Below are 23,152 nucleotides of genomic sequence, written 5' to 3'. Positions count from 1 at the left end.
GCAGCACACAAAACCATGCACCCTCTGGTCCGCGAAAAAACCTCTCTTCACAGAACTGGTCCTTGGTGCCCAAAAGGCTGGGGACCTCTGGGGTAGAGTAAAACCTGTTGCAATAGCTGATGAGTGATGTTGGTTTTTAAGAATTACAACAATGGAAATTAGTATTAAATACTTAGTTATGTTAGAATGAATGTAACCATGTTTTTTTAAAGAAGTAATCATGTGAGTCTATTCTTTTTGTTAATGAGTTGGTTTTAAGGAAAGGATTTAGGGATTTCCCAGTCCAGTAGATAACATATTGAGGGAGGGGAAAAAGCAGAATGTAGAAAAAATAAATGAAATGAGGCAATTGCCACAACTTTATTTAATTAATTCATTCACAGAGAATGCATTTAAAGCTGGTAAGATGATGAAACTGATTCAACTATCAATGCTATGTAGCAAGATGTAATGTAGCAAGAAAACAAGATGTCCATAGAGAGTACATTTAAGGTTATAATAAAATAACAAGATAGGATCTTCCCCTTATTTTGAAAACAAAAATTTCATTCAAGACTGTTAGGATTTTAAAAAGCTATATAATGTTCTTAATTTTCATGAACTCAAACTCATTAGATTTTATCTGTACTAACTGGAAGAAACAATATGCCAGAGAACAGACTATGTCCATTGGTCTATAAAACTAATTTTTGAACATTTTATTGTAATTCTCAACAATTTCATTCAATATTTGTCAGTTTTTATGAGTGCCATATCTAAATGATACCAATTGCTTTTAAAACTGTTTATTTAGGAACAGATTCTATAAAATATTAGGATTAGCTTTTTAGGGCAGACCAGACTTAAAACTTAAATAAGAGAAGCATTAAGGGGGGGGGGGAATTTTCTGATTTTTTAAAATAACAAATAAGAGTGGAGGCCTTTAAAGTAGCCAAAAATTAAACCAGGTTGAAACATCATACCTCATCTCACACATGCTTATGATAAAGTTTGAATTAGTGGTAATAGAATTATTATCACTTTTGGTTATTTCCTCTTCTGTAGTTCTTCTACAAAATTGACTGGAATTATGCCCATACATTCTTCGGTCTGCTGTATTCGATGTCTTAAAATACTAGGCCTGATTATATCAATGTCCCGTTTTAAATGGTCCAATAGATCCGTAATTATTGTTGGAGAAGAATCAAAGTCTACCAAAAAATACCTGGAAATAAAGGGAAAAAAACACAGTTAAAAGGTTTTATGTTAAAAAACATAATATACACTATATCTTGTGGGCAAGATGAGACTCTAAACTGATGATGTACTTGACCCCTCTTTCGGGCTCAGCCTGGACATTTTCTACAAAAAGTGTAACTAAATTTAAGCAAGACTGGCATCCATCTTTATTACACAGCAAGAAAAGTACAAAAAAAAATACAGTACGGTTTCTAAAATTTGTTCCAATAGTACTGCCAAATGGCATGAGAACCCATAAAGGGGCAAGTCACAATTTAAATATTCACTTATGTTGCTTTCCTTTTTGCATTTTATTACTGTTAATATTACCCACTCAAAAGAACAGAACTTCATTATGGTTGAGAGGCCTGTCTGTTCTAATTATGCTATGGGTTTGCTGAAGAGGCACAACCATATGAGGCAGGTCTTAGCTGGAAAGCTGGAACAGACTAAATCTGTTCCAAAAAATCCATTCAATAAGGTGCTTTTTCAAAAGGCCATTCGGCTGTTTTTTCCTTGAAGAAAACAATGCAGTTGTCTTTTTCAAAAGACACATTTGAGACAACTCTGACCTGGATAACTGAGAATCTCCACAGACATCCAGTATGATGATAATACATAACTTGAATTTCATGCCAAATCTACTGTCACCCAGATTAATAAGAGTTGTGTTGGGTGGTATGACTCCTGGGCATTCACTGAAAAAAGTGCTATGGGCTCAGCTCCATCTGCAAGGCAACCAGGGCATGAAGCTGACAGACAGGCTACTGGAAGCCAATTGAAAATTTGTTCAAAGGAAGAAAACTACTAACTATGGAATGTTTCTACTGATCAGAACCAACAAAACATGGATTTCAAGAATGAATATACCAGCCCTGGAAAAAAGACATCTGGATTTAGGGATTACTCAGGAGAGATTTATGGACTAACGTGTATTTTTAAAACACAAGTTCTTTACCAATGTTGAACTGGAAGCAACTGAAAAATAAGCAATTCAAAATTTGGGTTTATTCTGAAATACCAATAATAATAATAATAATATACCAATTTACAGCGTGAACAACGAACAGCAGAAAGTGAGGAGACTATTGATATTAACGAAGAACAATAAGAAACTGTAGCTACCAAAGGTTTGCAAGCACTTAATGAAAATCTAGTTGGGTAAATTAAGGACGAAATGAAAGAACTGAAGGAATAAGTTTGTCAAAATTAAAACACGTTACATGAAAACTTTGGCTAAAACAGGTAAGAATGTTGATGAAACTGTTAAAATGATTCCTATTGCAAAGCTGGCTCAAACAAATCCAGCTGCCGTATGCTGTAGCCTGTGTAACCAGTTATTAAGAAAGTTCTGTAAATAAATATTTTTAATGTTGGGAGAAGGGAAGCTGGCAATCTTCTACAAAGAAGTCATATGAGAAATTGAAATATTTTGATGAGTTATGCATCACACGCAATAAAGTGGAAAGTGGAAAGAAAGCTTTTTTAAAAAAACTCCATTACTTGCCTTTATTGTCCACCTGCAAAAGTTCAGAAACTACACAAGACGCCGCAGAGAATATATGGAAGATATGTCTTCATTCTATGAAACTTGGTGACCCTTGGGGCTTGAGAGTGACTACCCATTTGACAGAAAGTTTTCCAACAAATCATTTGTCCATTAAACTAATAAAAAACATCTCCAAGAATGGTCACATTTTTTGCACTTCCCATTTTCCTTTTTTTCTCCCTAATCAACTTGCTTGCTGAAGAGCTTCCAAAACTCACAAATGTGTGTTGTTCAACCAAAATTTATTCTGAGAAATGTGGAAGAACAGGCTGCTTAGAAAAATTGTCATGGATTCTTTTTTTAAAAAAATTGTACCCAATTAGATTGACACAGATTCAAAAGAGATCCAATAGCACTGGATCTTTAACAGGTAGTTTTGTATATCACCCCATGAGGATTGGAGAGATGTTTTCTTTAAAAAAAAAAGATACAAAAATGAAACATGAAACTTACAAATCTGTATGAGTGCTTTCTATTACCTCTAACCCATATTCTATTCTATTGCTATCCTCGCTCTAGAATTTCTTCTAAATTATTTCAGAATAATGGGAGTGTGTGCTTGATAGAAAGAACTCATTTTTTAAAAAAATCACATTTCTCCCACTTACATGGAAATCTTGCTTTCAGTATTAAAGGGTGAGACTGGTAAATTTTTGCCCCCTTTCTTTTGCCTTGTTCTAGCCAAAAATTAAATGTACTCAAATGCAGCCATGCATTCAACATTTTCTCTAAAGCAGGGGTCTCCATCCATGGACTGGCACAGGGCCACAGCATGCCAGAAACTGGGTCACGCAAACAAGCGAAGCGCCATCCGCAGGATGTAGGTAGCACGCAAAACCACGCCCCCTCCGGTCCGCAGAATAACCTCTCTTCACGGAACCAGTCCCTGGTGCCCAAAAGGTTTGGGGCTGCTGCTTTAAAGCACTAGGGCAAAATCATGAATTTGGTTTATTCTTCTGAACTAGAGAAACTACCTTAGAAACATCAATTTTCTTTCCCAAATTATATGGTTAAGTAGACTTAAACAAGCAAAAATTACTGCAATTTAGAAGCTTGGCTAATGTTCTGCCTGTCAACAGAAAATAGATTATCAAGCCAGCAACAACCGTAGTTTTATGCAACCCAGCAACTTTCCAATGTGCAAAGAAGCATTTATTTATTTATTTATTTTATTTAGTTATATTTATATACCGCCCTATTCCCTGAGGACTCAGGGCGGTTTACAGGAAATTAAAAAATCCAAAATACAAAAATTAAGAACCAAATTAAAAAATATTAAATTAACCCTGTAGTCAATTAAAAAGAACCCCAAATTAAAAATTCCTCCTCAGTCTGGGCCCGAGAGCTCGAAGAGCCAGGTCTTCAGGCCCCGGCGGAATGATCGAAGGTCGGGGGCAGTTCTCAGCTCCACCGGCAGCTGGTTCCAGAGGGCAGGCGCTCCCACCGAGAAGGCCCTATCCCTGGGTGTCACCCGCCGGCAGTCTCTTACCGGCGGGACCCTGAGCAGACCCTCCCTGTGGGAGCGCACTGGGCGAAGGGCATTTGATGCCGGCAGCAGGTGTTCCCTCAGATATCCCGGACCCAGGCCATGTAGGGCTTTATAGGTGATAACCAGCACCTTGAATTTCACCCGGAGGGCAACCGGAAGCCAATGCAGCTCGCGGAGTAGAGGTGTTACATGGGAGTATCGGGAAACCCCCATTACAACTCGCGCGGCCGCATTCTGCACCAGTTGAAGCCTCCGAGTGGTCTTCAAGGGCAGCCCCATGTAGAGAGCGTTACAGTAGTCCAAACGGGAGGTCACAAGCGCATGAGTAACTGTGCGTAGGGCGTCTCGGTCCAGATAGGGACGCAACTGGCGCACCAGGCGAACCTGGGCAAAAGCCCCCCTGGTCACGGCTCCTATATGGTCTTCAAAATTGAGCCGTGAATCCAGGAGGACGCCCAAGTTGCGAGCCCTATCGACGGGGGGTAACACCTCACCCCCCATCATTAAGGATGGAATAACTTGGTTAACCCGAGATGCCGATATGCACAGCCACTCAGTCTTGGCGGGATTGAGACGAAGCCTGTTTCTCCCCATCCAGACCTGAACCGCCTCCAGGCACCGGGACATCACGGAGAGGGCATCACTGGGTTGGTTCGGGGTGGAAAGAAAAAGTTGGGTATCATCAGCGTACTGATGATACCCCACCCCAAAACCACGAATGATCTCGCCCAGCGGCTTCATATAGATGTTGAACAGGAGAGGCGAGAGAACCGACCCCTGAGGGACTCCACAAATGAGAGACCTCGGGGCGGATCTCTGCCCTCCTGTCAACACCGACTGCGAGCGGCCCTGGAGGTAGGAGGAGAACCACCGTAAAACAGTGCCTCCCACTCCCAGCCCCCTGAGACGCCGCAGTAAGATACCATGGTCGATGGTATCGAACGCCGCTGAGAGATCTAATAGGACCAGGACAGAGGAGCAACCCCTGTCCCTAGCCCTCCAGAGATCATTCACCAGCGCGACCAATGCCGTCTCCGTGCTGTGTCCGGGCCTGAAGCCCGATTGGTACGGGTCCAGATAATCAGTTTCCTCCAGGAACAGAGGGAGCTGATGCGCCACCACACTCTCAACAACCTTCGCCAGAAAGCGAAGGTTGGAGACTGGACGGTAGTTGTTTAAAACAGCCGGGTCCAAAGCAGGCTTCTTGAGAAGGGGTCTCACCACCGCTTCCTTCAAGGCGGCAGGAAAGACACCCTCCTTCAAGGAAGCAGTTATTACTGCATGGAACCAGCCTCGTGTTCCTTCCCGAGCCGCATAAGCTAGCCAGGAGGGGCACGGATCCAACAAACAGGTGGTGGTGCTCAGTCTCCCCATGATCCTGTCCACATCATCAGGGGAAACAGGGTCGAACTCAGTCCAGATAACGTGCTCAAGACCGCCTGATTCCTCCACATTAGACTCTGCCCAGTCAGAGTCCAAGCCGGTCCGGATCCGAGCGATTTTGTCCGCCAGATGATGACTAAACTCCTCGGCTCGTCCCTGCAAGGGATCCTCTCTCACCTCCTGATTAAGGAGGGAGCGAGTCACCCTAAACAGGGCGGCCGGGCGATTATCTGCGGACGCGATAAGGGCGGCAAAGTAGTTAGACTTCGCCGTCCTTATCGCCGCAAGATAAGACCTTATAAAGGTTCTTAACTGCAATCGGTCGGATTCGGACCGGCTGGATCTCCAACCACTCTCTAGACCTCGTCTCCGCCGCTTCATCTCCCGGAGCTCCACAGAGAACCATGGGGCCCAACGGGATCTGCGTCGGGTCAGAGGTCGCATGGGTACAACGCAGTCGAGTGCCCTGGTGGCTGCCGTTTCCCAGGCCTCCACCAGGGCATCGACTGGGCTGTGGGTAAGGGTGATAGGTATAGGCCCAAGCGCCCTCTGGAACCGATCTGGGTCCATTAGGCGCCTGGGGCGGAACCACCTGGTCGGCTCCGCCGCCCAGCGGCGGGGGATGGCATGACGGAAAACTAGCCTCAGGAGGTAATGGTCTGACCATGACAGAGGGGTGATGGACGGAGAACCCCCTCCCAGATCATCCAACCACTGTCCAGACAGAAACACCAGGTCAAGAGTGTGACCCCCCTCATGAGTCGGGCCCTCAATAACCTGGGTCAGGCCCATGGCTGTCATGGAAGCCATGAACTCCCGAGCTAACTCCGACGACCCTCCCAGTGATGGCAGGTTGAAGTCACCCAGGACTACGAGCCTGGGGAACTCCACCGCCAACCCTGAGAGGGTGTCGAGCAGCTCGGGCAGGGCTGTTGCCACACAGCTGGGCGCCAGGTATGTAAGCAACAAGCCCAACTGAACCCGAGGACCACACCTCAAGAGGAGGGTCTCACTCCCGGCCATCTGGACAATGGTGGCCTCCCGGGGACACAATGTCTCCCGAATAACCACTGCCACCCCACCACCCCTGCCCTGAGCCCGTGGCTGGTGCAGCACCCGGAAACCCGGCGGGCATAACTCGGTGAGAGGCACCCCTCCCTCCGAGCCCAGCCAAGTTTCCGTGATGCACGCTAGATCCGCACATTCCTCCTCAATCCGATCACGGATGAGGGGAGCTTTATTAACTACGGATCTAGCGTTAAAATAGACCAGCCTGAGCTCAGGGGCCTGATCACCCTCATCCCCGGGTAAGAGGGTGCTAACCGGAGGGTCGGAGCGCGCCACCGCTCGAAGATAGCGGGGGCGCGATCCCAGATGTTGATATGACCCTCCTCGCAAACACCTGCTGCCATACCCTATCGCCGTGGGGATTCGATACCCCACCCCCACATTCCCAGCGCCAGCAGCCACCTCCCCCAACCCCGTCCCACCAGGACCTCTAACAGGACCAGACTGAGTGCCGGTTACACAGTTGCCTTCACTTAGAGCAATGAACTGTGAAATGACATGTGAATATTGTTTGGAATTAAGAAAAGAAGGGAGCCAAGGTCAAAAATTATTTACAGAAATGCAAGCAAATGAATGAAATACAACTCATATTCTCCAAAGCAACCGGTTCCAACTATAACTTTCCAGAAATGCTGGACTACAACTCTGTAGTGGTTTATTGCAGTTGCAATAATAGAAACTATAGCATAATGTGTCTGGATGGCATTAGCTCCAGGGGAAAATGTTTTAGAAGAACTTAGTGGTAGTACCAATGTAGGAGAAAAAGTTCAACTAAACCCCACTAATTCATTGCAAATCCACCGTAACCCTGGTGTTTAGTATATAGATGGGCAATGAAAATACAGGGCAATATTTGTATATTTCCCATCAAAGTATCGGTTACAACAGACATGTCAAACACAAGGCCCGGGGGCCAGATCCGGCCCACAAAGTGGTTTCATGTGGCCCGCAAAGCCATCCTGGAAACAGTGAGGGAATGGCCCCCACTTTCTTGGCCCTGGCCCAGAGACCCTCCTTCTGCCAGAGACCCTCAGATCTGTCCCACTCCTGCCCAGGCCCCCATAGGCACCCTTGATGAGAATGATGTAGAGCTGGCCATGCCCACCCAGTAGGCCATACGCACTCTAGCCACACCCACCCAGTAGGCCACACTCACCCTGGCCATACCCATCCAGCCCCCTGAGGGCAACCGCAATGCTGATGCGGCCCTCAATGAAATTGAGTTTGACAACCCTGGGTTACAAGGACTTAAAGGAAAAAAACATCACAAAATTATTCATTCCAGATTTTAAAAGGGGCAGATACCTAATTATACACATATCAAACTTAAAATATATAGATTTTAATTAAAATGTCAAGATTATAAATTTGATATTGATATTAATTTATATCAACATTACATTTTATGTAATTCAAACATATACTAACAAGCTACATTCCCATAAGAGACTTTTAAAAAATTAATCAGCAACAGACAAGCACCTGGTTCCAACCTTTCTCACAAGCCTCGTGGGAAAACAATTCTCAGATGATCTAGCGTGACAGAGTGCCCGTGGGACAATCTGTTTAGTACAGGGCCAGAAAAGCTCTATGTTTTACGACCGCTGAGCTTCAGATTTTTAAGAATATATCATCATAATTTTTAGGCTCTGCCATCAAACACTTATTAATATAGCTGATTATGAGACTTGGAAGGGGACTAGAATAAGTGCCTTGTCTACTGCCTCTCAGGGCTCAAACTGGATTTCTCAGAGGTACTCAGCATGTCTGGTAAACACACATGGAAAAGATCAAATTACCAATTTTAACATTTGAACCATAGTTAACCTTCACATATTCTCATAAATATTCATACGCTTGGTAAAATATCGTAAACCCCCATTCTACTTTTGGTATCTAGTTCTAGCATTCAGCTGAGCAAAAACTCATGTATATAAAATCTCATCCAGAAGAAAAACTCCTTGTACAGTACCAAAACAACAGAATGTAATTGTTTAATATGCTGGGAAATGTATCATATGCTACAATTGAAGTTCATATGATGTAAAAAAAAGACTGGTTCAGATCTAAAGCCCAAATCTATTACAATTTTCTTCTCTGCTGCAGATAAAGCCTATCAACAGGATACAAAACAATAATCCTGAAATATTCTGGGTCAAGGGTACCCCAACCCTCAGTCTGTGGACCGGCAACCAGGCTGTGCAAACAAGCGAAGAAGCCCCATCCGCGGGATGCACGCAGCACACACAACCACGCCCCCTCCGGTCCTCAGAAAAACCTTTCTCCGTGGAACTGGTCCCTGGTGCCTAAAGGGTTTGGGGCCACTGATCTAGGTGTCAATGTTCAATCTCCCACTTGCTGAATTAATCAAGTGAGCAACTTAACATAAGACATGCAATTATCAAATATGGAAGCCAACTATTTAAAGTTTAGGGGTCGGTCTTATATGGTGCTCACTGTGCATCTATAAGTATATGTCTAGATTTGAAAGCAGCCAATTAAATCTCCTAAAATCTACAATACACCGTCCCCATTTGACCCTTAATGGTGTCATGCAAATAGGACTAGACTACTCTTTCTTTGCGACTCATTTTGAGACTGTGTTGCCTCAGCTTCTGCTCCAAACAAACCTTTCGGTGAACTCTCTTGATTCACCGTATCTTATTAAGGTTTGTCTTGTCTGATTAAAATTATACAAATAAATTGATATACAATACTGGAGGGGGGAGGGGAGTTCTGTTCCAGCAATATACATTCTTGGCTTCCATGAAACTTTGGCCCAATTTAAGCAGAGTATCTGAGACCAAGACATCCAACTTGACAGAGGCAGAGCTTCCGATTCCTGCTATAGTGCAATTTTCCTCTCTTCTTGGCCGACACAACAACATATTATTAATGTTGTTGTTATCATTACTGTTGTTATTTCATATGGTTAACATTATCAGCGTTAGTGCATAAAAATTCACAAAGACAGCATATGTATCTAAGTATAAAACACCAGGGCAGAGAATTATTTTAAAAACACACAGTATGAGTGATGAATAAAATTATGAAAAAAAATTAAATTATGCATGAGCAATTACTGAAGTGACTAAACCTATGACCAGATATGTAGATTGTTTAGCCATTGGACATTGGGGTGCAATGTAGATAACCTCCTCGTGGTGCATCCTGGGCAACGTGACTTTGTCAGGGCTAAATAGTCTACACCAGGAGTAGGCAACCTTGGCTCAGCTGGCTCAGGAATTCTGGGAGTTGAAGTCCACGAGTCATAAAAGAGCCAAGGTTGCGTACCCCTGGTCTACACATTCCAGCTACTGAACCTCATAAGGGTTTCCCAGCAAAAAGCAGCAGCAGCATGAATACGGAAAACAAAGGACATTTTATTCACCCCACAAAACAAAGACTTTTTCCCCCTAGTGCAAACCGATATGCTTCTCGTTAAAGTGACATCAGGCATATACACTGGTACCACTACAAAAATCACACTTGTGATTACTCTGATGAAAAAGATTGAAATTATTAAATTCTTGCCACTGTGAACTCACTCATATTGCCCATTGTCAGAAAACGTAATAGCTCATAAATGGCGACTCTCCTCTTTGGTGATCAATTTTCAGATGCCCCTAAGAAGTTCACACAAATTTCCATCCTATCTCCTATTTTTCTTAATATCTATATGAAACGATTGGGAAAGATCATTTGCAGATTTGATGCTACTTGCTCTCGTTTTTTGCTGATGACACTCCACAGTACTTACTTTCCAAACAGCTGAGAATTTTATCTCTCAAGAGCCTCAACATGAAAACCTGGCTTTTCGATTTATCCGGCCTGGACTGAGGGGGGGTTTTAGTTTTAAATTTTAACATTGTTTTATTGTTGGGCTATTATTAATTTAATTCTTTTTAATTCTATTTTTATCTTAATTTATATTGTCTTTTAAATATTGCCCTGTAAACCACCCTGAGTCCTTCGGGAATAGGGCGGTATAGAAAACTAATTAAATAAATAAAATAAATAAATAAACATACTTCAAGACCTGGATGTTAGAGAACATCTGAAGCTGGATATAGGCAAGCAGGCTGCTAACTCCACAGAATGGACCACAGGGTTGGGATGATATTGGTATTCTGAATGGGATCACATTCCTTCCTTAAAAGAAAATGGGGGTGAGGGAGAAGTCCTCCGTGATCCAGCCTATGTACTAGAAAGCCATATATAACAGTGGCAAAAAAGGTCTTTTCTCACCTTCAGCTGATTAACAAATTATGCCCTCCTGGAGGAAGCCTAGTTTCAGACAGATAGGAACTAGTAATTTCAAGGCTGGATTAACACAGTGCATCCCTTGAAAACAGACCATAAATTGCAGTATGTGACAGCATATGTAGTAAATGGTATTCCAGAAAGTGCCTTAAAACCCCATGCTGAAACATTTACATAGGTTGCCAGTTATCTCCCAAGTCTAATTCAAGTTGCTAAATTGGTGTAAGTTAGGTCCAAAATACATGCATGACTTTCTAATCCTGTACTGACTGCCGCATATTCTAAGATCCTGAATGGGACCATGGATACATTTCACGTGGAGGAAATTCTATTTTTTTTTAACATGGGAACAGTACTGCAGAAAAGATTCCCAATGAACCTGAAGGCGGCCCCATTAGAGTTTAGAAGGGGACTCAAACCCAAGCATTTTAACTAGGTGCCTTACAGAGTTTTAGAGTTTAATATAGTTTTAATGCTGTTTTCAAATTTCAGAATTTTTAAAATTGTAAGCCACTCATGGATTTTGGAATAGTTGGTAGAGAAGGGTGTTATTTTTATGCTTTCAAATAAATTGTAATGAAACATGATGATGATGATGACGACGACGATGATAATAACAATGAATAGCGGTTAAGACACCAGATTAAAAAGCGGGATACTGTGTCTTCTAGTCCTACTTTAGGCATGAAAGGCAGGTGGGTGACTTTAAGTAGTCATTCTTTCTCAGCCCAATCCACCTCACAGGGTTGTTGTTGAAGGGAAAAAAGGAGGAGGAAAGAATATTAGGTATGTGCGCTGTCTTGAGTTATTTATAAACAAAAAATACAGGTGAGATAAAAAAACCACTTTTATTTATTTATTACATTTATTTGCTGCCTGTCTCCTATTGAAACAACTCTAATAAAATTTTTAAAAAGAAATAAAATATTGCCACTGTCTAAGATATCTGTACTTTCTTTCAATATCTCTTTATTGGAAACTACATCATACCAGATACATTGATAAAGAAAACATACTGAATATATTTAAGAAATTCATTAAAAATGTTAAAAGTACAAATACAGTTGGATTTGGCTTCTGCTTTCAAGATACCTCTCAGTAGTTTGGCCAGTAGTACCATTTATATCTTTACAAGTAAAAAATAATAAATATCTAGTTTTCCCCTCAAATTTTGTACATTTCATCTAGGTCAGGGGTAGGCAACCTTGGCTCTTTTATGACTCATGGACTTCAACTCCCAGAATTCCTGAGCCAGCCATGCTGGCTCAGGAATACTGGGAGTTGAAGTCCATGAGTCATAAAAGGAGCCGAGGTTGCCTACCCCTGACCTAGGTGATACGTTGCAGATCGTTATTCTGATTATTTTCATTATTGAATGTCATCTTTATACAATACTAGTTGCTTAGCAACATTTCTCCCTCCTTATGGAGAGACTGCCTTTCATAAATTATTCCTAGACATTTAAGAGCCATCACAAAAAACATCACCTAAGAGAACAATTTTACATATAATTCCTCAATCTTTCAGCCTTTCCAGACTTGGGGTGGGGGAGAGGGCATGGTTCTGCGCAAGGATGTGTGCACAGCTGTTTGTGCGAGTGGCGTACATGCATGTCACTCACACAAATAAGAGTTCATGTGCACACGTTCCCCGCTGCTTGCACAAGCGGAGATGCCCTTGTTCATACTCACCCGCTATTTCCACGGCCCGGTTGCAAAGAGCTCATAGCCCACTAGAGGGCTGTCTCCCGGAAGTTGGGGGCCCCTGGTTTAACCCATCTGGTAGGCATCAAGTTTTGAGACATGGTAGGAGCAACTGCTAAGGCAATGCCCAAGCCCCAATTCCAGTATTTTTCTTCTGTAGATTTCTATGCTACCGCTTTGGATTATATTCAGTCTAAGCAAAACTACATGCAAGTAGTAAGTAGTTCATACCCTCCTCTGTTGTGATGCTCATCGTGCTTTATTATCTTATATGGCAGCATTCTTTCTCCCAAGTTTTCCAAATTCCTCACCACTGCTCCTCTTTCCAGCAAAGTTTCCACTGTCCGTCTCAGTGTTGCAGCTGTCTCAGGCTTTAAACAGAAGAAAAAAAACCATACATTTATAGCGTAGTCAAGGATCATATGTCTTGCTTTATTTAATAAAACAGAATTGGGGGAATGAAAAAATAATGACAATAGAGAAAATGCAGTGTGTGTTGGGTAAGAGTTTTTGATAAAATGGCTTCAGTAAAACTTATCCATATTGTTATTGTAATAGTTCATGCACAATTGACATTCAACTGACTCATGCAAAAGGCACAAGTAATAAATCTTCAATTTAGTGGATAATTGGGGCCATAAATTTGTCTTTCCAATGTTGAAGAACTAATCTCTTGGCAATAATTAGGGCAAAAAGAGCTCACTCACACTGCTCAACTGTCAATGTCCATGTACTATAGAAGGTAAATATTTCAAAATAATATGTATAAAGTCAATGGCAATTACTTTTAACTAGCTGGGCTAGAAAGGAAGGGGAGAAAAGACAGACGTTAAAGCAAGGGGAAGTCCCAAAAGTTTGATTACTCTCTTAGCCATTTGCAAGAATGTATTTTCAGATTATACACACATTAATAGCAGTCTCACAAGGAGTTTCTCAAAAAAAAATTTTTTTGCAATTTAATGGGATTTTAGAGAAAATGTGAATGTAGTCTGTATTCCCAAATTTAACACTTCATATACAAAAGCGTAACACTCCATCGTACAAAAAACTGAAAACAAGTTATTCTTAGGTCCGCTTTAGTATAGTTAAGAAAATTCAATTAAGAAAGGAATTCAATATTTCAGATCATGGTTGTCCAACCTTTTGGCTTGCCTGGCTTCATTAAGTGAAGAGGAATTGTCTTGAGCCACATACAATATATATATATATATAATATGGTTGTCCAACCTTAATCACATAATAATATTAAAATTATTTTGTGAGGCTGCATTAGCTATACAGGGCTGCATATGGCTCATGGGTTAGATATGTCTGTTTTATAGATTGATGTGGAGGAGGAAACAGGTATTTAAATAAAACTCTAAAACAGGGGTGTCAAACTGCCGGCCCACGGGCCAGTTGCATCATACAGAGGCCGTGCCCACCCCAGCTCCGGCAATGCAAAAAAAGTCACAATACATTGTGACAAATCACGTGACGGGTTTGATACGTCTGCTCTAAAGAAACAAGGGTATATTTTATCATACATTACTGCATATAGCATCCCCATTCAACTTCATATAGGTATGTGATACTTTAGGTTTTTAAACTGAAACATTTAACAGAATCTTGCTGGATCGGACCAAAGATAGTCTAATATAAGACTGAGATGTTTCAAGATAGTAATAGCAATCTGCTCCCCAATATTTCCACCATATCTATTGCTCTCTCTGAACCAGAAATTACATGTAGTTTATAGCTAATCACTAAACTTCGGCCTCTGATTTTACCCAATTTTCCAAAATAATGCACTGTCGCTGTCAATCCCCAGAGCTATAGTATAATGAAAGATGGAAACATGATTTCTATCCATTTTATTACAGCATGCAATATTTTCTAATCATTGTTTATCTCTCCCCTTGGGCCACATTACAGATAGTCCTTGACGTACGATCACAATTTTTCTGCTGCTAAGTGAGATAATTGTTAAATGAGCTTTGCCCCATTTTGCAACTTTTCTTGCCATAGTTGCTAAGAGAATCACTGCAGTTTAGTTGGTAACATGGTTGTTAAGTGAATCTGGCTTTCCCATTGACTGCTTCTCAGAAGATTGCAAAAGGTGATCAGATGATCCCTGGACACTACAACCACGATAAATATGAACTAGTTACCACCTGACTGAATTTTGATCATGTGACCATGGGGATGCTGCATCGGTCATGTGAAAAATAGTCATAAGTCACATTTATCAGTGATCTTTAACTTTAATTGGTCACTAAACAAATAATTGTAAGTTGCAGACTACCTGTATTTATAGCAATAAACTATCTAAATATTTTCTTCTGCTCTTTTTTTAAAAAAAAAATAAATCTAAAGGTACAACTAACTGCACCTGTAAATTTCACCCATCTTTCCCAGCTCTACAATATCCTTTTTAGATAAACCAGCCAGGACTGTAAACAGTATTTAAAACAGAGAACTACTAACAGATACTCAGTACTCCTGTTTCAACTCCTTCATGATTCATAAGGAATTTACCCTTTGCACCCAAGTTGTAATTTTCATTAAATTATCCAACCTGATCAAGTTGTTTCATAACTAGTCAAATGCTAGTTTAAAACCCCACCAGCGTTTATGTACTGTCAGAGTAAGCAAATTATGGCCCCGCAGCTCCCATTTCTATGAGCATTAGGAACCACTAATTGGAAGAGGGGAAAAAAAGCAAGATCAGCAGATTGGTTGCCCACCATTTAGAAAAATTAGTAGGAAGTCTGTGCCTACTCTTACTGTCCTTAGTCTCTCAGAGGTTTGTAAATAGCGTGGACCACAGTGTCTCATTGACAACTAAAAAAAAACTGTGTTGCAGTGTTTGTTTGCATTCCTGCCTGCAGAACCATTCTCAAAATAGGATTGGAGGGCTTCTGTTCAATACCATGGCAATCATGCAGGGAATTCCATTGCATTTGGTCTGATCTTCCCTGGTGCTGGAGCCTGTATGAAGCCATTGGGAAAGGCTGTCCAGAGTTTTAGAATGAGATTTACAAATGCCTCTTAAATTTTGTCTTTTTCATCTGATCCAAATCAACAGAAGAATGCTTGTGGGCTGCGAAGGACCAGATGAAGGCCAGCTGCCTGAAGATGAATCACAGAAAGATAAACATTAGCCTGGAGGTTCATCAACTCTGAGAAGTTCTCCTATCCAGAAACTGTCCTTAACCTAATATTACATGGGGTGACACTTGCTCTATAGAGCTGAGTACAGGATATATGGCTTCTCTTGGATACCAAATGATCACTGAACACACCTATGGCCTGAGTAGGGAGACCCTATGCACAGCTTCAGGTAGTGAGTCCAATATAGCAATTTATGGATGAAAAATGCAGTACCTTAGCAGTACACGCCATGGTAATCAAAATTGAATTATTCCATATAATTCTGCCATTGAAGACCATCTGGAGATTACAGGTGGTGCAGGAAACTCTCTAGGGTAGTATATGATCTCAGAAAATGACCGTGTTATCTGTACTTTTCAGGTGCTATCCTGGTTGCAGATAATATATTGGGTTTAATTTAAAGTCAGGTACTTACCAGTAAAGCCCTATTGTGACAGCAAACCTTTGTGATAAACGTCCAACGCATCCGAGACCGGTTTTCTTGTTTTGCATTTCAGAAAACAATAAAACACAAACACACACAATTGAAGCACACAAATGATTCCATTAAAATAGTGGTGCACTAAGCTATCCAGGATTATTCTCTGTTAATTCTCAATCCCTAAAAATATAAACAGCCTACCCTATTTAAAAAGCTATTTAAAAAGCTAAACTCATTCCCACAGATTAGAATATCATTTTTCTCATCCCTGGAATAGCTTTTGACCCACTCAAGAGCAGGCTGGTCTCAATAACTTCTCCAACTGATTCTATGATCTCTGATAATAAGGCATAGTGTTTTCCACATGCTTCTACTCCCCAACTGTTATTAGAAAACCACTGTCTTTTTAAATATTCACAACAAAATGTACCTAGGGACCACTATACATACATTTTGTTGTGAACTACATTTAAAAAGACTCAATAACCTGAAAGTAGGAGTGTTCATTCAAGCTACTCATTTAGTAAGCAACCAATCTTTTAAAGGTGAAGTATGCGGGTTTTTAGATTTTGCCAATTCTCAGCAACCCAAACCAACATCGTCCTACAAGGCAGATGCTGGAAGTGATCCACTAGTTTCTGACCTCTGTGAGTTAGAAAACCTTCTCTAAATCAATTAGAGAATTTATTTTCCATATTTGGATTTGCCCCAATTGTGTTTCTCACTTGGTCTAGGACAGGGTTAGGCAACCTCGGCTCTTTTATGACTCATGGACTTCAACTCCCAGAATTCCTGGGAGTTGAAGTCCATGAGTCATAAAAGAGCCGAGGTTGCCTACCCCTGGTCTAGGAATTCTACATGTTTTTTAAGATATTCTCTTTGAAGGTACCAGATCTCCTAACTATTGATTTGAATGAAGTAAGTTATATGTAGCAATCATGTTTCAGTTTAGACTAAATTTGGTGCATCACAAAATGGTCTTTCAAACTGAATAAAAGGTACCCAAGCGCTGGCTCTTCGGCTTTGAAACGGAGATGAGCACCGGCCCCTAGAGTCGGAAACGACTAGCACGCATGTGCGGGGGAACCTTTACCTTTAAGTCTGAAATAATGTATGTCCTTCCACTGTCTAATATCAAAATATCATAAATTGTTCACATAATCACATAACTGAATAAAAATTCCAGACAAAGCAGACTCAAGAGTATTCACCTAAGTTTATTTCATAAACTTCTAAGATCATTTCAGAAATACTTGTATTTTTGTACTTTTTATTTCAACTTTGTACAGAGGTTTTAAACATTTTCCATACAGTAACTTGGACAGGACAAAATTCTATATTCAGAAAAATGTAAACTGCAAGAAATACAGTTTTTATTATACACTCTAATAAGAGTTTCATGTTGAAGACTAATTCAGGAGGCAAAAAATACAGATACAGTATACAGTAAGCAATAAACATACAACTAGCATAGAGAACAGAGTTCTCCAAAACAGTTTTCTTCAATATAATATTGACCATATTCTATACTTAAAAGCCATTCATTCTATGACAAACTATGGTAACGATCGTAGCAATGTTCCATCAATATTCATTTTCTTAACATTTCCAGATCTATGTTCCTACTGTAATAATTTTATTTCATTGAATAATATGCCCTTTATCGACAGATCATGGACATTTAAGAATTTTAATTTAAGACATCTGAAAATAAGTTTATACATATTTATGCTTAGTTGTCCATTTTCCCCCTAAAGTTTAAGACTTGACATGTTGCACATTACCATTTCTTTTTGCTCGACTTCTAATTTACACACATTTCTAGAAAATACAACAGCAACAAAAACAAAAGATACCAAACATAGTCTTTAAAAAAGTATACCTATATATCCAAAGGGAAAGAAAAATTACCATCACACAGACACTGTATTTAAAACTTAAACGATGAAGAAAAAGTATTTACTTAATAAAAGAATTCGCTTTCTTCTTGAAGAAGACTACTAGATTTTTTTTGCACAGCAACTATTTTTATATCCACCTCAGTTAAAAGCATTGTGTTCATAGACACGTATATTACCTTATGTCACTGCCATCATTGCTAAGTACCTGACTTTGCCCATGAAGAATCTTACTGAAAAGTAGTCATTATAGCACTATTTTACACAAAATCAAAACAAAAATGAAGTATTTTTTAAAAACAAAACATTCCCAGAAATGGTTATGTGGGGTGGAAGGGGGGGGGAGAGATACCTATGCATGTGCTATTTTGTAATCAAGGTTAAAAAAATCTCAGTGAAATAAGGACTCTTATATGTACTTATATTTAAACTATTCTAAAGCTAACAAAAATTCATTTAAAACACTGAATTATACACAATTTCTCTTGAAAAAGTTTTAAGTACTTTACTCACCTTTAATTCATAACATCACATATAATAACACTAGCTTTATTTTCAAAACATTAAGGGCACAGGATACACAGTGTACCGAACAATTAAGATCCTAATTTCAAACACATAAGTTTTCCTTAAACTAAATTTATGAATTCAGTATACAGGTTTTTTTGGAGGGAGAGTCTCTCTTGTAGACAACTCCTACAATATATAATAATTTACCTTAGGTTAAGAATTTAAAATAAAGGCATGACACTACATCGTTGTTTTCTGAAGTATCCTTATCAGAACTTGACAGCCTACAGTCCACAACCTTCTTTTTTCCATTTAGGAAAATATTATACATTAAAAATTATTTCTGAGGCACAATACCAGGCTAAAACAGTCAGCTTACTATCTTCTTTTATATTTGTACAGATAACCCTTGAGTTACAACAGTTCACTTAGCAACAGTTCAAAGTTATGACATTAGCCCCCAAGTGCTTACGACAGTCCTGAAGTTACGAATACTGCAGCAGCAGCACGGCAGTCGTTTACCCTTACAAATGATCGCAGAAGCATTGCAACGTTCACATTGCCTATTCCCCACTCCCGCCGGATCTCCACAGGCACTGAGCCTGTGGAGATTCACTTACCTTGCAAAGATGTAGCGAGCGGTCTCCTCTCCAGCCTCTATGCGGCGGTTTCTTTGCCTGCTTCTGTGCATTTGCAGAGAATGGAGGCCTGAAGTAAAGCGAGATCAGTAGGGCATAATCTCGCGCTACTTCAGGCCTCCATTCTCTGCAAATGGAAGCCTGAACGAGATCCGCACCAAAAGGCTTTGCAAAAAGACAGGAAGGAGACTTTGGTGCTTCAGGCCTTCTGTCCATTTGCCATTCATGTCCTTGCTGAAACCTGCAGGGGCAAAGAGACTGGGGAGGAGACCACTCGCTTGATCATTGAGATCTTCAAAAGGTAATGAGTTTCCACAGGCCCAGTGCCTTTGGAGACCTGGTCGGGCAGGATGAGGGGATGGGAAAAGCATATTTCAGTGGGTCAGAGGCGGCCTTGGGTGATTGAAAGCAGCCCCCCCCACAGTCTTTCCCACCCCAACAAACCTCATGTGCACGTAATGACCTGAGCATTCAATTAGCGAGTGCATTGAGTAAATCAGGGAGGGATCGTGTTCATTTTACGTGATCCGATTAATGAATTCCACGGGTTATGAATATAATTGACAGGCTCTATTACATTCGTAACTTGAGGATTACCGGTACAGCAAAGCAGCAAAACGGGATGGAAGGATGACTTTGGCAAAATATTGAATAAAATATTTTCCAGAATAGAAGCTATGATTTCCCTGAATATAGTACAAAAATAAAGCCCTCATACAGATAAAGCTTCTATTTAAATATACAAATTAAAAGCCCATTATATTTCTAAAAAGGTATTCTTGATCAACTGCTATGGTAGTGTACAAGACAACACTACATCACAAAGATTCAGAGGGAAAAAAATACCCATGCACTTCTCTGGATCCATTAGGGAAATGTTTGTATAGTCCTGCATATAGACTAAACTAGAATTCTCCAGCTGTCCTAGACAACAGTTCTCGGAATTCCAGCATTAGACAAGCAGAACTGTGACCGAGGAAGGCAAATCTAAAGTATTACACACACTGGACAATTGCTTACGTGTTTAGAAGTAAAAGCTGATCTATGGGAAATTTGCATTTTTGCTTAGGTACCACCAGAAATTGTACACTAAATTGTAAATAGAAAGATGGTTATTAGCCAGAGTCTACTCGTCCCAGCTTCTGCCAACCTAGCAGTTTGAAAGCATGTAAAAATGCCAGTAGAAAAATAGGGACCACTACGGTGGGAAGCTAACAGCGTTCCGTGCGCCTTTGGCGTCTAGTCATGCCGGCCACATGACCACGGAGACGTCCTCGGACAAGCGCTGGCTCTTCAGCTTTGAAACAGAGATGAGCACACCAGCCCCTAGAGTTGGAAACGACTAGCATGCATGTGCGGGGAACCTTTACCTTTTTACATTGCTAATCAGAAGATCAACGGTTACTCATGGAATGTACAAGAATTTCCAGCACAGTTCAGATGATCATCCAAGTTGGAATCCTACTCAGTGACATTTATCAGAACTGATTTTGCAATGGTGTTAGAAGCTTAGGATTGTTCATCTTTATTAAAATGCTACCCTTCTTTAATTTTGCAAAGATAATAAAAGAGCCTGCTATTAATTGTTACAGTTAAGCTGTAAGAGGCTGGCTGATGCGATTTTATTTGGGAGTAATTTCTCTTAATTTTTTACATATAAGTTACATACAAAAGGGCTATATAGTACAACATGTAGTGATCTAGAGATACATAAAACAATTTTTACAAGATTAAGTGCTGTTTACAATATGCCTTCTATTAATGTAAAAATAAATACTGAATGGCCATTAACAATGAGTGTAAACTATGATTTACTATTTCATTAGTCTTCAAGACTAGAGTTACAGTTCTACTTAGAAAAATATATGTGCTCCTTTATGGCATAGATAGAAATGTGAAGTCAGCAAAAAATAAATGTTTTCATCACAGATGAGACAAGGTTATATTTTGCTACTAAAAGGCACTATATAACAAGCTATTACACGTTTACTTTCTTAATTTGAAGGAAACAGCAGAATTATATAAAAGAAATGTTCAGTAGTAAGACTAAAGGAATATAGAAAGTTCAGTTAAAATATGATTCTTATACTTATAAAAGAATCAAACTAGAAGTAACACTTAAATCTTCTACTACTACATACAAACAGCAAAAACAAGGTTGCTATATTCCAGAACATTATGCAGCCCAGTACAGACAACCATCTTAGACCATGGCAACCGATAAAAAATATCACACTCAATAGTAAACCCTCACAAGCAAAAAGAGGGTGCTTCAGAGGAAAGCATATTTCTGTGTAGACTGCAGTCTACTTCAATCGGCCCTAGTTAACAAAACAAAGTATTTAAACTAAGGCCTGATTGCTCACTTAACAATTTAACTGAAGCTAAACAACAACAAAATCCTGTTCTGCTATCCTTGCAGAAGCTTACGTGTTAATCAAGTAGTAGAACTGATTTTACAGGTGGAAAGGAGGGGGAAAGATACTGCACTGTAGCCCCCCCAAAAAACATTTTTAGAATGGAAAAATTGGCTTTACTCACTTGATGCCTGTGGCCTCCATCTGCCCTATACCACAAATTTCAAAAAAATGTCTGCAAAATGGTTCCCTAGCTTAAGTTTAGAAATTTCAATGAATAAGCATGGTAGGTAGCATTCACATATTCTAATATTTTGTTTGCTCTGTTATTCCAAAGTGATTTGGAAACTATCGTTCCCAGGAATGGCATGAACTGTTCTAGACTCATTTCCTGCGTCTGGCATGTTCATGTGATACCGATAGCCCTCAACTTACAATCATGCATTTATGGTTGTTTGAAGCATTCTGTGGTCACAACTGTGAAACAATTGAAACAAACAATTGTGAAACCAAAAGTTTACTTCTCCTTTCCACGCAAAAATGTCTCTTGTAGACAATGGGTTCATTAATAACCACAGCATTTGCTTAACAGTGGCAGATTTACTTAATGACCATTGTAATTCGCTTAATGACTGCTGCAGAAAATGTTGTAAAATCAGGTCAGTCATACGATGATCTGGTTAACGATCAGCACGACTTGTGACTATAATATTGTGCTCAATTATGATCACTGCTCAAGGACTGCCTGGACTATACTTGATCTTAGTCAAAAGGCAGAGAAGCAATATTCAGGATCTCCATTCTGTCAAAGCACAAAAGCTCTTAACAAAAAAAAAAACTAAGCTTACGAACAGCATTGCAACCTAATAGTCTAAACTATATAAAGTGGGAAAACGAACATTTCTGCAATGCTCAAACAGAATTAATCGATACATTTAAAAAATGCGGTTACAATTGCCCTTATTGGTTAATTGGTCCAACATTTTATGATCACGTGATGTGCCAATTTCAAATATATCCAGAATTAACTCTGCCATATATCTATTTATAATACCGCACACAAGTTGCTTAAGACAGTGGGGAGTATTGGACGCTGCTATTTTAATGTGTCTGTATGGCTATTCAAGGTATTTTGGGACAAATACCTTGGGAGGGAGGGAGGGAGAGGGAGGGAGTGAAATATATCCCTGAGCTAGCCAATCTGCATGTCAACACTAGCAACTCATTCCATATACTGAACATATTGAAAAGAGCGATGCTACCTTACTCAGTAGTAATCCACATTTCATCACTAGCATCATCTGGTGTCTCTAGTCCCAGAAGGCCAAGTTGTTCACTACTTCAGATCCGAGGCCAAAAAGGAACTTTGGAAAGAGCATGAGCACATATGCCACATAGGTCAGTACCTCTTTTTAAAGAAGCGGTACCTTCTTCTGGGCTTCTAAAGCAGCTGTCACCCAGGAAAATATGCATTTGAATTAGTGAGGCACCAGAATATCTCA

General features: G+C 40.2%; 1 protein-coding gene and 1 long non-coding RNA gene across 4 annotated transcripts in view; both read right to left on the bottom strand.

Moving 5' to 3' along the window:
* Window positions 1-339: 339 nt before the first annotated feature.
* MRPS6 (mitochondrial ribosomal protein S6) overlaps window positions 340-23,152 on the bottom strand; it is a 41,726-nt gene continuing 18,913 nt past the window's right edge. The window contains exons 1-4 of one of the 3 annotated variants that reach the window (XM_083362874.1): window positions 16,242-16,530; window positions 15,585-15,784; window positions 12,905-13,044; window positions 340-1,204 (exon numbers count right to left, since the gene is read on the bottom strand). In XM_083362874.1, the coding sequence (XP_083219000.1) occupies window positions 1,027-1,204; window positions 12,905-13,044; window positions 15,585-15,596 (330 nt within the window). In that variant the 5' untranslated portion in view covers window positions 15,597-15,784; window positions 16,242-16,530 and the 3' untranslated portion in view covers window positions 340-1,026. Of the gene's footprint in view, window positions 1,205-12,904; window positions 13,045-15,584; window positions 16,531-23,152 lie in introns of those variants that run through there. The other 2 variants (XM_083362873.1, XM_083362872.1) reach the window with 2 other exon arrangements.
* Window positions 10,744-12,314, bottom strand: LOC310640550. Its single transcript, XR_014492553.1, has 3 exons — window positions 11,610-12,314; window positions 10,956-10,994; window positions 10,744-10,859 (listed from the first exon to the last, which is right to left on the bottom strand). It is a non-coding gene; the product is annotated as an uncharacterized lncRNA (long non-coding RNA).

The sequence above is a fragment of the Vipera ursinii genome, assembly GCF_947247035.1.
Source record: "Vipera ursinii genome assembly, chromosome: 4".
In the NCBI taxonomy this organism is placed as follows: Eukaryota; Metazoa; Chordata; class Lepidosauria; order Squamata; family Viperidae; genus Vipera; species Vipera ursinii.
Note: the sequence above shows the minus strand (reverse complement) of the source record. Positions and strands in the feature narration are given on the sequence as shown.